General features: G+C 39.1%; 1 protein-coding gene across 1 annotated transcript in view; it reads left to right on the forward strand.

Annotated features, from left to right (window-relative positions):
• The window catches only part of LOC106084832 (uncharacterized), a 49,598-nt gene that overhangs the window by 23,180 nt on the left and 9,194 nt on the right, over positions 1-17,224 (forward strand). The window contains exons 2-4 of the mRNA XM_013248764.2: positions 7,614-7,745; positions 14,152-14,302; positions 14,362-15,014. Of these exons, the coding sequence (XP_013104218.1) occupies positions 7,614-7,745; positions 14,152-14,302; positions 14,362-15,014 (936 nt within the window). The remainder of the gene's footprint in view (positions 1-7,613; positions 7,746-14,151; positions 14,303-14,361; positions 15,015-17,224) is intronic.

Genomic DNA, 17,224 nt, shown 5'->3' on the forward strand with positions numbered 1-17,224 from the left:
AATCACCCTTTATATATATATCATGCTACCAACCCATTGTGCAGCAAATGTACACCGAAGTGGCTGAATGCCACAAACGGAGATATTGCATCTTCAAAACACTTTCAACCACAACGTGATGTGTCGTCTTTGTCTTTTACCACACAAGGTCATCTTCATAAACTATTCCAAATTAGAAATAGCGCAGAAACAAACATTCGTGTGATCAGTTCAGCACTCCACTCACTGCATAAACTCCAAAATGGTCTGGTCTTTCTTTATTTCATTAAGTGAGTGATGGCCCAGATTAAAACCCAAACAAATAAAAATGAACAAAAAGTTCACAACCTCTACAGGTATTTAGGATTTTTAATGAAAACTCTCTTCTATTTTTCCTAGGCTTTGGGTTTATTTGCAGAGAAAGCTTGGAGTCAGTACACATTTTTTTTAGGAAAAAATTTAAAAACTAGTGGTTGCATTTTGGTTTCCTACTGTATTGTATTGTCATTGTTAGCCTTAAACATTGTCAATAAAGGAAAAATGTGGATGGTGAAAATGTTAAATATGATAACACCACCTTCGGTTATAGTATATCGAATTCTCGCACAAATGTCAATGGCAGGGGAAAATTATTTTCCATTGGCCATTGTTTGTCAAGTTAATGGTGAAATGCTTGGAGTTTTCATTGAAGAAAAATCATTAAAGATTTATTTGATTTGAATTTTGTGGCATAGTGCAAAATGGTATAACAATAGGTAGTAATTATGGTCGGTTGTATGAAAGTCAAAGAAAAATCAAAAGCTTAAGTTCGGCCGGCCCGAATCTTGGAAACGCACCACCATGGGTTCTGCTAAAAATTTATGCAAACATAATTTTATTCTAGATACCAAACTTCTGTCAAACCAGCAATAATTAAAGCTTCTAGCAACCGAACAAGGATTATCGAAAGACCGGTTTCTATGTGACCTATATGAGGTTAAAGACTGATTTGGACCGTACTTGGCACAGTTGTTGAAAGTCGTAACAGAACACCGCATGCAAAATTTCCGCCAAATTGGATAAACATTGCGGCTTGTAAGGACTTAAGAAGTCAAATCGGCAGATCGGTTTATATGGGAGCTCTATCAGGTTATAGACCGGTGTGAACCGTACTTGGCACAATTGTTGGAAATCATAAAAAAACATTACTTGCAAAATTTCAGCCAAATCGGACAAAAATTGCGGCTTCCAGGGGCTCAAGAAATCAAATCGGGAGATCGGTTTATATGGGAGCTACAATATATCAGGTTATAGACCGATTTGGACCGTACTTGGCACGACTGTTGAAAATCAGAACAGAACACCATATTCAAAATTACAGCCAAATCGGACAAAAATTGAGGCTTGTAAGGACTTAAGAAGACAAATTGGCAAATCGGTTTATATGGGAGTTATATCAGGTTATAGACCGATTTATACCGCACTTGTCGTAATAGAAAACTACGTGGAAAATTTCAGCCAAATGAGACAAACATTGTCACTTCCAGAAGCTCAAGAAGTCAAATCGGGAGATTGGTTTATATGGGAGATATTTTAGGTTATGGACCGATTTGGACCATACTTAATACACCTATTGGACGTCATAACAGAACACGGCATGCAAAAATTCAGCCAAATCGGACAAAAATTTCGGCTTCCAGGGGCTCAAGAAATCAAATCGGAAGATCGGTTTATATGGGAGCTATATCATATATTATAGACCGATTTGGACCGTACTTGGCACAGTTGTAGGTAGTCATAACCGAACACTTTCTGCAAAATTATAGTCAAATCGGTTTCCAAATCGTGAAATCGGTACATTAATATTAAATATCTGTGCACGGTTTGCTTTTCGACCGCTTTCGTGATTTCGACAGACGGACGGACGCACATGGCTATATCGACTCAGAACGTTGAGACAATCTATAATATATATACTTTATGGGGTCTTCGACGAATATTTCGAAATTTTACAAACGAAATGACTAGATTAGTATACCCCCATTTTATGGTGGTGGGTATAAAACCAGATCGAAAAAAAAAAAAACAAACAAAAATTTATTTTAAAATGTAACCATCATTTTACTCCCCAAACATGATCTCATCAACAGTCCGGCTTAGACAAAAATTCCGGTGGGTTGTCGACTCCCATGGTAGCAGAATAAAGTACCCTGGCATATCCAAACGAATAATTGAGACCACTGCCACTTGGACAGGATGCTGATAACAAAGTCAAATTTTCAGCGGTGGTTTTCCCCTCCTAATGCTGCCAACATTTGTGAGGTACTATGCCATGTAAAACTTGTCTCCAAAGAGGTGACGCACTGCGTCACGCCGTTCGGACTCGGCTAAAAAAGGAGACCCCTTATCATGGAGCTTAACCTTGCATGGGACTGCACTCATTGATATGTGAGAAGTTTGCACCTGTTCCTTAGTGAAATGTTCATGAGCAAAATTTGCATTATTTTTTGCCACTTGGACAGGATGCTGATAACAAAATCGGCATAAACTTAACAGCAGTGGCCAATTTAATACTTGCGAGGAATATTCAGAGATTCTTTAGTCTTCTCTTCTCGACTTTGTTGTGAGGAAAAACATTTTCTACAAATTGTAATATGGAATTATGTTTTTTGGTTGGTTAGGTTAGGTTTAAGTGGAAGTCTGCCATCAGACTCACTTAGACGTTTTCGACCATTGTGATACCACAAGAACAAAAGAAGGAAGATGCTTTCCTACCGTTGAACCATCCAGATCGTTTTGAAAAGCCCAATACCTTGCAAATGTTCACATCCGTTAAATCAGATAGGTTCTCAAAGAAATGAGAACCTAAAGTAGAACTCCTTCTGACTGCTAGTGCGGGACACACACACAGAAGGTGTTCTATAGTCTCTGCTTCTTAGATGTGCTCACAGCTTCGGCAAAAGTCGTTGCTGGCAACCTTCAGTCCGTCAGCATGTTTTCCGATTAGACAGTGACCTGTCATGACGGACACAATGACATCTGTTCTAGCCAATGATAGCAAAGCGGTAGACCTCTTCGAGTCCAGATTAGGCCACATAGTCTTGAAATGCTCACAGCCCCCTCTTTGTGACCATCTATCATTCGTTTTACTTCGGGCCTGGACCAGAAAACTTAGCTTACATGACGCTAGAGGCATACCCACAGATTCCAATATCTCTGGAATGTGTAGGGTAGTTCTTAGTCTCGCAAACTCATCCACTTTACAATTATGTGATCCGGCAACCAGAGCAGATGAATTTTGAACTATTCAGCCATCTCGTTGGGAGATTTGCGACGGTCGAGGGGGGTTCAGGTATATATTCTCCAGGGATTTAATGGCTGCCAGGCTGTATGAGAAGATATATATGCCAATCGTCGTAATGACATTATATCTAAGCCATTCCACCACCTTCTTAATTGAAAGGATTTCCGCTTGATACACACTGTGGTGGACGGGTAACCTTTTCGATATGAGAAGTTCCAGATCTTTAGAGTACACCTCAAAGCCCAACTGATCGTTTAGTTTGGAACCATCCGTATATTTTAGAAGTCTATGTAACTTCTGTTGCAATGTTTTTTGGTAAGTTCTAGCTACGGGTTAGGGTTTCAACCCGTAGCTAGAACGATTTGAATCTTCTACAACGATTTTAATGTCATGCATGACGCAGCGTTCATATGTTCTCTCAAGGAGCTCATATGTGGCAGATATAGCTATATCTGAACCGATTTTTATGAAATTTACCAGTACTGTTAAAAGTCATAAGAAAATCTATCGTGCCAAATTTCAAGAGAATCGGTTAACTAATGAGCACTTTATTGCAATATTTCTCAAAATTGGACGAACATATATATGGGAGCCATATCTAAATCTGAATCGATTTCAAGGAAACTTCTTAGATGTTGTAGTAGTCGTCTTGGAAAGCGTTGTTCAAAATTTTGGAAAAATTTGTCAATAAATACGCTTGCTCTAGAAGCTCTAGAAGTGAAAATCGGGCAGTGACAGCTATATCTAAATATGAACCGATTCCTAAGAAATTCACCAAACAGTCATAAGAAAATCCTTCCTACCAAACTTCGAGAGGATAGGTAAACAAATTACAATATAATTGCATTATTACTGCAAATTGGACGAACATATATATGGGAGCTATATCCAAATCTCAACCGATTTTTTTCCAATTTCAACAGGCTTCGTCTTTACTCGAACAAAAATGTATGTGCCAAGTTTGAAGATGAAAGGATAAGTTCGTAGTAGCTCGTACACAAATTAATATGGACAGACGGACAGGCCGACTGACATACAGACAGGCAGATAGACGAACATAGTCAAATCGAATCAGACAGTGATTCTGAGTCGATCGGTACATTTCTCAATGGGTCTATCTCTCTTCCTTCTGGGTGTTACTACTACTAGAATACTCTGTACAACAGTAGTGACTAAAATTGCCCATAAAAAAATTTGCAATATTTTTATCCACTTCACAGTTACCGAAGGATTTTGAGAATTTTTCGATTTCGCACAGTGAAAAATTCGAAGGCAATTCAACGATGTCCGTGTGTCTGTCCCTCCGTGTTAGTTGTAATCACTCTACAGTCTTTAAAAATTGAGATATTGAGTTAAAATTTTGCACAGGCTCGTACTTTTTCTATATACAGGTTATGTTCATGAATGGGCCAAATCGGACCCCATTTCGATATAGCTGTCATATAGACCGATCCTGCGATTTAGGGTCTTAAGCCCATAAAAGCCGCATTTTTTTTGTTTATTTTGGATGAAATTAGAAACAGTGAGTTGTTTTAAGCCTCCCGACATCCAACATAAATATGGTTCAGATGGGAACATTAGTAGATATAGCTGCTATATAGAGCGATCTGGAAGGAAGTGGAAACTTAAGCAGATCACGAAGGCCCTGAATGACTCGCTTGTTTCAGCATGTCCAAGTTCCAAGCCTTGGGGCAAACAGCGACCGCCATGGTGAACCCCAGAGCTGGTTGGTCTAAGGAAGGACTGCAGAACAACAGAACAACAGGCTCTTCAACAGAGCCAAAGCCACGAGAGCACCACACGATTGGGACATCTATAAGTCTGAGTTAAGAAGATATAAGGGCGAGTTGAGAAAGGTTCAGAAAAAATCCTGGGTAGAATTCTGCAGCTCCGAGGAGGATACATCTGAGGCCTCGAAGATTCTGTCCTCGACACCTATTACGGTGGGGTATATTCAGAAGTCAGAGAATGCATGGACAATGGCAAGTGAGGAAACACTAGAACTACTCGTTGATACACATTTCCCGGGAAATTCTCCAACGGACAATGTGGCACCAGGAGAGATTGTCACTGGTATGCATTCGTCAGAGGTAATTAGGGAATATATGTCTGAGTCGAAAATCTCTTGGGCGATAAGAAGTTTCGACTCCTTTAAGTCGCTAGGCCCTGATGATGCATCACCGGTTGAATGATAAGCTGTGTCTGATAGACTAGTTTCCTGGTTTAGGGAGATATACCCTGCTTGTATCAGAATGTCATATATACCTATGGGATGGAGGGACTCGAAAGTCATTTAGCCTACACCTTCCAGGGATACTGGAATCTGTGGGTATGCCTCTAGCGACATGTAAGATAAGTTTTCAGGATTAGGCTCGAAGAACAACGAATGATAGATGGTCACAAAGAGCGAGCTGTGAGCATTCCAAAACTATGTGGCCTAATCTAGACTCGAAAAGGTCTACCGCTTTGCTATCATTGGCTAGAACAGATGTCTCAGTCATGGTGTCCGTCATGACAGGTCACTGTCTAAGCGGAAAACATGCTGGCAGACTGAACGTTGCCAGCAACGACTTTTGCAGAAGCTGTGAGGCCATCGAAGAAGCAGAGACTATGGAACACCTTCTGTGTGTGTGTCCTGCACTAGCAGCAGCAGAAGGAGTTCCGCTTAAGGTTCTCATTTATTTGAGAACCTGTGTGATTTAGCGGATGTGAACATTCGCTAGTTATTGGGCTTTCAAAGCGATCTGGATGGTTCAACGATAGGAATTGGAAGGCATCTTCTTTCTACTGTTTCAGTGGTATCACAATAGACGAAAACGTCTGAGTGAGTCTGATGGCAGACTGCCACTTAAACCCAACCTAGAGCGATCTGCCGACAAAGGGCACAGTGCTTGAAGTCTTCCGTCATCAAACCTTAATATGGTCCAGATCAGAGTTTATTTAGATATTGCTGTCCAATAGACCGATCATCCAATTTGGGGTCTTAATCCCATAAAAGCAGATTTGTTGCACGATTTCGCTGAAACTGTGACTTGTGTAATAGTTCTTGGAACTTGAATCAAATATGATTCAGACCAGCTCCCATGTGAGTAATACTATGGTAGTGGAGTTGCTTTAAAAGAGGATGGTTATTTTTTTACTTGTTTCAAATGGCATAGTACCTCACAAATGTCGCCATCGTTAGGAGGGGCTAATTACCCCTGACAAATTTTCTGATGTTCTCGCCTGGATTCAAACTCAGGCTCTCAGGGTCATAGTCGGACGGTGGCCTCCATATACTGCAGCTGTATCCAAATATGGGTCCAATATCGATGGGTCTAAGTAAACTTTCTATTCTGAATTTCAGCTAAATCGGGTAATAAATGCGCTTGTTTGGACTTAAGACCCTAAACAGGCAGGTCGCCTTACATGACAGCTATATGTAAATATGACCCGATAAGGCCCATATGCAGGTCGGATGTCGATCGTCCCAATTAAGCTTACTGTAGTGTATTTCAGCAAAATCGGATAATAAATGCGGCTTGTATGGGCTTAAGACCTTTAATTGCCAGATCAAGAACTTGCCTGCATATAGAAGAAATACGAGTCTGTGGAAAATTTCAACTCAATATTCTAGTTTTTAAAGACAGTGGCATGATAACAACTGACGGAAGGACAGACAGACACTAGGACATCATAAAATCGTCTTAGAATTTTAGACCGATTTCAATTATACTTACTTTGTAGGGTCAAATATGGATGCATCGATCTGTTGCATGAATGTTGCTGGTGGTGGATATAAAAAAATAAATTTTTTATAACAATTTTTAAACGCAATGTAATGCTTTCTTTACATTATTTTTAGAATTTCAAACATTTTAACGGCCAATAATAAATGCATAGTAGCATAACATAGCATGAGAGGAAATTTTATTGGTGTTAATAGAATATAAAAACCAAAATTAGGCAATATCACACTTTGCACCAGCCAAGCGAATAAATACAAACTTTCTCTAAATACTATTTAGTGATTTATCTATTGCACCTAACGACTAAGAGAAGAGGCAGACGCACACAGTTACCCCCCTCCCTCCCATGAACTTGCATTTAGTGCATATTTTGTGTTCCCCCGAGGATTACAGTGCGCAAGCGCACAAAGCTTACTACCGACTTAACATCGGTAACTGAATTTTATTTTCAAAACTTGTGAGAAATCATTTTAACCAACAAAGCGCAACCAAAACGCATGTTCATGTCTTTTCCATTGCCAATTAGGAGCTTTTGTAGCATCAATGGAACTTTTGGAAACATAATAAAAAAAGAAAATTGTAACAGTCTCCGTTTTTGTTTTGTTTCTTATCTCTACTTACAGAAGTTTCGCCATATTTAGACTTAGTATTATGTCCCATGCGAGTGGAACCCTGGTCATGTGCCCGCCAACAGTCTGGACGAATTTTGGATGCCTGGGACAATGAATTGCATGCGCAATGGCAAAAGCTAAAAGGTAAGTCCGTTCTCCCCCACCTCCCTAGAGTGTGTGAGAAAAGTGGTTACAAATTGTTAAAAAGAAAAAAAAAAAAAATTACTAAGCAGTACGGTTGTTTTGACAAGTCCATCTCTTTTTTTGTGAAATTATGCAATTAAAATTTATTAAATGTGTGAAAAGAAAAACCAAAAGTGTTTACTAACCACTAACGACTTGGTAAGATGACTGTTACATTTCTTCGACTGTCTTGTTTATCTGATGTTAGTTTAATGGTATAATGCCCATGGGTACAGTTAACGCGCTTAACAAGTTGGATCGTTTGGAGGAAAATGGTCTGTGTAACAGGGCAGATTGTTTATATGTGTGGTCGGTGATTGTGATGATATTTGATGGGGAACAATTGTTTTCAATTATTCACAGGTTTTGTGCGAACTAGTCGTCGAAGAAATGTCTTAGGGGTGACCATTTGTAATGGCCAGAAATTAAAATGGGTAGGGCTACAATTATATCATCAAATATTTTGGGTGTTGGGACTATAATTTGAAAAAAAAAAAAAATTAATTGTTTTCACAGATGTTTTGCAGATGTTTTTTAGTGTGAAACCAAATGCAACATAATTTTTAATTAGAAAATTTTTACAAAAACACAGTCACTGCTGCTGTTAGGCCATGTCGAAGGTATAGTGTAAAATTCCAGCTAGAAGAGAGATACATTTGGATTCCGGTTCTTCTCGCTAGGGCGGGAGATACTTGGAAGGCCTTAAAGAATATAAAATTATTACTAAAAGATGTGGTTAATTCAAATGACACTCATAGATATCAGACAGGTTTTCCTGCAATTCCTAAAAGAGTTTTCTTGAGAAAATTTGCATTACACTCATCGAGAGTTACTTTTAAATGGTGATCCCGAATCGCATTCATTCCGCTAAACATTAACATTAGTTCTAGTCGTTATTTCTTAAACGGAAGGGGATTTTTGTTGTAGCCAATAAGATCAAAGCAGAAGTGGTCTAAGCCAGCCCAAGCTGTGTCATAGGACGGTCGTTATGGTTTTGGACCTACTGCAGGTTTCCGTACGGTCTAACAAGACTGAAACATTGGGTGACGTATTATATTTTGATCACCAGCCGTAAGAACTGAAAGCCCCAAAGAGTAAAATTTTCTTTTTACTCCCTCCAGAGGACATGGAGATTTTGTCATTTCAAGATAAAGGCTTCATGCCCCCGCATAACATCAGCGATAGCAGAACACCTCAAGGTGCTTAACACTAAATTTATTGCAATAAATTTTTAAATATCCGCCAATAAATTGTCAGCCACATTTTCCACTAGGGAACTCCAACATTAGTTGGATGTGGTTACCGATGGCGTAACGATTTTGGCCTCCAAATATTTCAAAATACTTGACATCATATTTCACAGCCGTTACAGGTCCTTCGCACATGCTACTGCCATTTGCGACACAGTCAGAAGTAGGAATAAGGGCCTCAAGTCACTTGCCGGTTGCTCTTGCGGATAAAAAAACCTTGTAGACAAATATCAAGCAAGGCAGTTGTAAACTATGTAAACAGTGTGAATCCACCAGTTGAGAGATGCGCAGCGCCATTAGTTTCAGATCAGCCAGGGCTGTCTCCTCAGTTCTTATGTGGACCAACACCAGACAAAGATCATGCCAGTGCGAAAACATAACAAAAAATAAATTATGGATAAATTAACCATACTGTTTAACTACTATATTCATTGTGATATGCAAATCGGGGCCGGTCTTGTTCATATTTTATTGAGATCCGGAGAACTCTTATACAAGCCACAGTTTCAGCGAAATCGGCCAACAAATCCGCTTTTTATGGGATTAAGAACCTAAATTGGAAGATAAGTCTATATGGCAGGGGAGGCTTAATACAAGTCACTGTGTCAAATTCAAGCGAATCCTGGTAATAAATGCGGCTTTTATGGGCTCAAGACCCCTAAGCGGCAGATCCGTCTATATGGCAGCTATATCGAAATATAGTCCGATCTGACCCATATTTAAGTCGAATGTCAGGCGGCTTAAAACAACTCACCATTTTAAATTTCAGCGAAATTGAGTAATAATTGCGGCTTTTATGGGCTTAAGACCCTTAATCAGCACATCTGTGTATATGACAGTTATATCTAAATATAATCCGATCGGAACAATATTTTGGTCGGATACCGGGAGACGTAAAACAACACAAAGTTTCCAATTTCAGCGAAATCGGATATTAATGGCGGCTTTTATGGGCTTTAGACCCTAAATCGGCAGATCGGTCTATATGACAGCTATTTCTAAATATAGTCCGACCTGAACCATATTTGGGTCGGATGTCGGGAGGCTTAAAACAATTCACTATTTCGAATTTCATCGAAATCGGATAATAATTGCGGCTTTTATGGGCTTAAGACCCTTAATTGGTAGATCGGCATAAGACCCCGAACCGGCATATTAGTCTATATGGCAGCAATATGTATATATGGTCCGATATGGGCCATATTCGGGTTGAATATCAGGGCCCCTACTACAACTTCCTTTGTCAAATTTCAACGAAATCGGACAAAAACTGCGGATTGTACGGACTCAAGACCCTATATCGCCAGATCGGTCTATATGGGAGTTATATTCAAATATAGTCCGATTTAGCCCATTCAAGAATTCAACCTGCGTATGGAAGAAATACAAGTCTGAGTAAAATTTCAACTAAATACAATTTCAACGGACAGTCACACGGGCATCGTTAAATCGTCTTAGAAGTTTACGACTCTTTAGCCATTCCGTCAAAGTTGGAATCCTAATTTATAGCCGGCTGTCTTCTTTTTCCGTTCCTACTTATAAGTCCGTCTGCAGGTCCTTTTCGCCTTCAATCTGAAAAGAATCTCATCAACTACAAGAATCCAAAGCAGCGGTGAAATGACGACACCCAAAGTTAAACCCCTAGTGGCGTTAATATTACCGTCGTTTAATCGATACTGGCCATGAACTCTCTCTGCGTAAGCATTCTCATTATCCAAACTATCACGTTATCATCCACTCCTACACCCAATAACGCCCGCTCAATAGAAGACACATGCACAATGTTAAAATCTCCTTCAATATCCAAAAAAGCCGCCAAGGTGAATTCTTTATTATCCAGTGTCCTCTGAAGGTGACGCACCACACTATGTAGAGCAGAGTACACTGATCTGCCGTAAATATATGCGTAATGGCATCTAGAGAAGTAAGACCCCCAAGTTTACTCTTAATGTGGAAAATCAAAATTCTCTCCAATGTCTTAACAAAGAAGGAGGAGAGACCGATCGTTCTAAAAACCTTGGCAGCATTTTATTTCAGCTTCCCTGCACTTCGGTGTAAGCACCACCTTAACCCTCCTCCAAGATTGAGGTACACAGCTCAATAAATCTTCCCGAAAGGCACTCGTATGCCTCCTGTAGTATTTTCGGGTGAATGCCGTCTGGTCTTGAATGCCACCGTAGCGCAGAGGTTAGCATGTCCGCCTATGGCGATGAACGCCTGGGTTTAAATCCTGGCGAGATCATCATAAAATTTTTAGCGGTGGTTATCCCCTCCTTATGCTGGCGACATTTGTGAGGTACTATGCCATGTAAAAACTTCTCCTCAAAAGATGTGTCGCACTGCGGCACGCCGTCCATACTCGGCTATAAAAAGGAGGTCTCTTATCATTGAGCTTAAACGTGAATCGGACTATACTCATTGATATGTGAGAAGTGTGACCCTGTTGCTTAATGGAATGTTCATGGACAAATTAACATTTGCATGTTTGCCGTCCGGTCCGGGTGTCTTGTAAGGACCGAAAGACCGTAAAGCCCAACGAACACTATCATAAGTAACAAGTCTCCTTGCCATATCAGCATCACCGTTCCCCAACATTATCAAATCGATTTCCGCCTCTTCCCTGAGCTCACAACCAGGAAAATGTGTTCCATTAAAATGCAACAGAGTATTACGTAGGGATTCCGTCCATTACCCATCTGGATTCTACAGAACTCTTCTTCTTCTTCGACCCACTCATCGAACAAGCCGATTTTAAAGCCGACGTCATTTGAAACCCCATGGCCTGAACCTGAAGATCAATATTCTCCACGCCACGAAACCCAATTGAAATATCCCCAACCTTTCAACCAATTGACGACCTTTCCCATCTGGTCCTCCTGGGATTCCTGAATGGTATCAAATATAGTCGCCCAGCTTGACCAAACATGATATGTACTTTTGGTCCGATATACTAGCCTCCTTCAATATGGCCCAGTCATTGAATTTATTAACTTGAACGTTACCCAATCTAAATATCACAAAAGTAGCTTCTTTTTCCCCAGACAGGCTTTAACGGTATTTGTGGTGGAGTTAGAAATCAAAACAAAATATCTCATGCTAAATTTCAGCCAAATCGGATAAAAATTGCGTCCTCTAGACACTCAAGAAGTCAAGTTCCGAGATCGACTTGTAGGGCAGCTATATCAAAACATGGACTGAAATGGCCCATTTACAATCCTAACTGGCCCACGCTAATAGAAAGTATTTGTGGTATTTGGGTATAAAAAATAAATAGATGTTCGAAAACCTGAGACGACAATTCAGGTCGAGTGAGAGGCACTGCTACCAGCGACAAGGGCTAAGATAGAGGGATCTTTGGCCTTGCCATATTGGAGGTTCACGTTACATGGACGAATCAAAGCTAGAGGATAGATTTGGCCTAGAGTCCTATAAGAGGATCCAGGGACTGATATCTATTTTTTACTTCCTGTCCATAAAACGGTCTTGCAGCCGGAGATCCGGAATGCGTGAAGTGGTTTAACGGCATCAGGGTGATAACAACCATGACAGTAGGGCCACAGACGGCCTTGGAGTGTAAGACGAGGATTAACACAAACTCTGAGTCTGGCACTATCCGCATCGTTTGGGTAAGGCCGAACAACGGCCTCCACCCGCCCATCTAAAAATTATATAGCCTATGTTTTCTTCCAGACAAACGTACACAATCTATGAAAATTTTAAGAAAATCGGTTCAGGCAAGTATCATATAGTCATAATGGGTCTAATGGCGTTTTTGAAGGGTGGCATGACCCCCTATTCTTTGATCTGATTTTGTATGCCAGATTCGAAATCTACTCCCGAATAACTCTCATTTGAGCCCCATATTGAAATGAACGTCCAATATGTTTGTTTGGGGGAGTTTTGGGGGTTGGGCGGACCGATGGGTACTTAGACTCTTAATACCATATTCGTATTCTACTTTCCAATACCTTTTATTTGGCATAAGGGGGAGAGTCAGTCCCCCTTTCGATACCGAAACATTATATAGCCTATCACTTTGCATTTAGAATTCGTCTGAAGTGGACGCTTCGGGATTCGGTGCATAGTCATCGTTATACTCAGTACAGTTATAACTGTACATTGTTTTTAATTCTGTAATTTTATTACACGTGTTTTTATATACAGTTGGTGGGGACACCAACTTCGGAAGTACAACCTGGCATATAGAGTCGTACTCTGCCATTTCAATTAAAGTCCAAAAAAAAAAATATAGCCTATGTTTCCTTCCAGACAAACCTATTCCGTTATCAATATCCTGAATACCTTTCATTTGAGTCCCATATTGTCATGATCGTCAAATAAACCTATTTTAAGGGGTTTTGGTTGGGGCGGCCCCCCAGGTACTTGGACCCAACTTTATTATGAAATTCGGACTACCTTTCATTTGAATCTCATATTGCCCCGATCGGTCCACTTCTATTTTTGGGTAGTACTTTTGGGATAGGAGGGAGGGTCCGCCCTCCTCCCATTTTTTGTCTAACAAACAAACACAAATTTAATTTTTGTCGCTGCTTGAAAAAATACGTTGTACACCAGAACACAACACCATATAACATTATCAGTCGGCTAACTGCTGTATGCAGCCAAAGAATAAATGTCCTACGTTTGCTAATAGCCCTCTTGAATGTGTATAGGGCAAGTGATGGCGTTATAACCTTTTTCAGTCCAACATAAAACTCAAGGTGTTTTGAGCTTCCAGTATATAAAATTTTCTCTCCACTCAAGGAGAGCGAAAGAACACCTTCTGTTTTAGATGGAGTTTTGTATTGATCAGTTCCTCAGATTTCTTCGTCTTAATATGGGGATCTTAGAAGGTAATGGCTAAATCGATGAAGATCATATTTAGTTTCTGGCGTATCAAACTCATATTTCTATCACTCTGTTACTCCACACCATCACTATATCGGTGTTGGTTATGATGTGGAATACCAGAGCGATAGAAATATCAGAAAATAAATAAATTATATTCATGGTATGCAACTACAGGACCGTTGTATGAATGAATCCTTCATATCCTTCATTCTAAATATATTGATACAATTTAAACTTACAATATTTTATTTCCATTTAATTTCTAGTGGAAGCGGATATTCAATTAAATTCAACGCTAGAAAGAAGAGGCTACAGTGCATCCGAAATGGTGATCAAGGAGAAACCATCAACGATTTTAAAGAAAATCGAAATAGGAACGAACTACATGAAGGAATATTTAGCGGAAACTATGGATGGGTATATTTAAAATGCAATCCTATCCAATACTCTGTTATTTATCCCACAACCTCTTTCAGATTCCTAGGACGAGAATATGACTATGTGCCAGCTTATAATAATTACAATGGCTTGCAAAATGATCAGCCCAGTGATAATAATACAGTTGACCAAGATGATGAAGAGGAAGATAACGAAGATGACTCCGACAGAGAAGAGGAAGAAAGTGAAAACAACAACAACACGGGTAGTCTGAAAAATACCAATTTCCAATCGAGTGACAACACTTCCAATGGCAATGAATTCATTGACATCGAATCCCACGATGGCGATAATGATGATGTTAATTATGATGATGATAGCGACGCAGAGACCATAGGCCAATTGAAAAAACCTGGCAATGGCAATAAAAGGCAGAAAAAGAAAAAGGGCGAACTTGCCTCACAAGCCGCTAATCTTTTAATCGTACAACCGTTGGAGCATCAATTAGCACAAGGCCAGCAACAGCATGGAAACCAACTCGGTGGCCATAAGATAAAGGTAAAGCCATCGAAGCAAAAGAGGCGTAAGCGCAAGAAGAAGGATGAGGACGTCACCACAGTTGTTGTGGAACAAGAACCTTCAACGGACCACTTTTCTTTGGGTTTGCTGGACGCCCTGTCCGATTTGGATGTTCTGGATGGCGGAGGAAAACACAAAAAGCATCCAACAAAATATGGTAGAAGTAATGGAGGTGTGTGTTTGAATAACTTTTGTGCACCATTTCCGTACACCCCGAGCTTGTAGATATTTTCTGCTTTTTTTTTGGTTTTGGTTCTTATTTTTCATTAACTGCTTTTGGGTTTTGTACATATATGTATATGACGAGGGCTGAACTATGGAAAGATGCTGCGTAATCCTATGATGGGAAATTATGTTAATCTTTTCTTAAGGAAAGCAATTTTCATATAGGCCTTTAATTAAAGAGTCGTATAAATAGAAAGTTAGATGGATTAACCACAAACTAGGGATTGACAATTTGAGTGACCAACTGGCCAGTGTTGCCCTACTTGTTTTCAGCAAACGCACCATGATTGTTTTTGATATCCTATGACTTTCTTTTTCCATAAAAAATAAGTAAAAGCGTGCGAAGTTCGGCCGCGCCGAATCTTGGGAACCCACCACCATGGATTCTGCTAAAATATAGTTAAAGACCGAATTGAACCGTACTTGGCCCTGTTGTTGAGAGTCATAACAGAACACTATATGCAAAATTTCAGCCGAACCGGAAAAAATAGCGGCTTGTAAGGGCTCAGATTTAGATATAGCTGTCATATATGTATATCGCCCGATTTTCATTTCTAGAGCCATTCCAAACTTGCCAAAATTTTGCACAACGGTTTTTTCGATGAGTACCACATTATCTGAGTAATTTGCAATAATGTTGTCATTTGTGAACTGTAGATATTACAGTTTGAACATATTTACTCGAAATGAGATACGGATTGTTTAACAACCCATCTGAAAACATCCGGCGAGGTCCATCAAAATTGTTTCAGAATTACACATTGCTCGCTCGTCCTACAGGGTAGGTGTAGGGTACCGTCGGTACCGCCCGACTTTTGCCTTTCCTAACTGGTTTTTATTTAGCCGAGTCCGATCGCCGTGCCGCAGTGCGATTCCTCTTTGATGATAAGTTTTTTTAATCGCATAGTACCTCACAGATGTCGCCAGCATTAGGAGTGGATAACCACCGCTGAAGTTCTCGCCAGGATTCGAACCCAGGCAATCAGCGTCGAAGGCGACGGGTTTTGACATGCACAAACTAAAATATAAACCAATAGATTTCAGCTTGCTTTTAATTATAGGATGGCTGCTACTATTAATCTGACGGACGAAAATGAACTGACACCTCAGGTATATATAACTCAATTCAAGTAGAACAGTTATTGACATAACGTATTTTTGTTATTTTACAATTTTCGAGTTGAAATTGTTGTTATTCTTATTATAAAAAAATCATTCTTAGCTCCGTTTTCCTCATACAAACATATATTTTAGAATAGTTTGGAAAGCACTAATTCTGTTACCGATGCAACACTTGATGTCTGCATTTTGTGGTTGTGGTACAAATTAAGCGGTGTTAGCAAGGTCATGAACCAAATATAATGAATGAACTGTATTATCTACCGAGAGTACTAAACGGACGGTAATACGGTTCTTCGAGACCATGAACATTGTTGGTGCATTCCCAAAAGTGAAACAACAAATATGTTAAATAAAATTAAAAAGAAAGTAATGCATACAATCAAATAAAATAAAATATACTAAAAATAAGAGAAAATAAAATAAAATAAAATAAAATACAATACAATACAATAAAATAAAATAAAATAAAATAAAATAAAATAAAATAAAATAAAATAAAATAAAATAAAATAAAATAAAATAAAATAAAATAAAATAAAATAAAATAAAATAAAATAAAATAAAATAAAATAAAATAAAATAAAATAAAATAAAATAAAATAAAATAAAATAAAATAAAATAAAATAAAATAAAATAAAATAAAATAAAATAAAATAAAATAAAATAAAATAAAATAAAATAAAATACACGTTTTGCGCTAAATTCATTCCGCCTTGAAATAACACCTACAATCGGATATTGTCCGGCTGTAAACTGTGGAGCTCTCTGTTTCTACTGAATTAGAAAAACAAAGCCCCCTATTTTTAAAGTGAGACAGAAAATGTGTTTTGATTTGTAATTCTAACAGAAACAGTGAGGACCACAGTCTACAGCGGGATAAAATCCGATTGTATGTAAAATAAAATACAATCTAAATATGAACCACGAAGTGTGTTTGTTTGTTCCGAATAGACACGAAAACGGCTCCACAATTTTTTGATATTGAAAGGGGCGGACCCTCCCTCTTACCCCAAAAGCACCACCCACAAATAAAA

This window comes from Stomoxys calcitrans, chromosome 1 (assembly GCF_963082655.1).
Source record: "Stomoxys calcitrans chromosome 1, idStoCalc2.1, whole genome shotgun sequence".
In the NCBI taxonomy this organism is placed as follows: Eukaryota; Metazoa; Arthropoda; class Insecta; order Diptera; family Muscidae; genus Stomoxys; species Stomoxys calcitrans.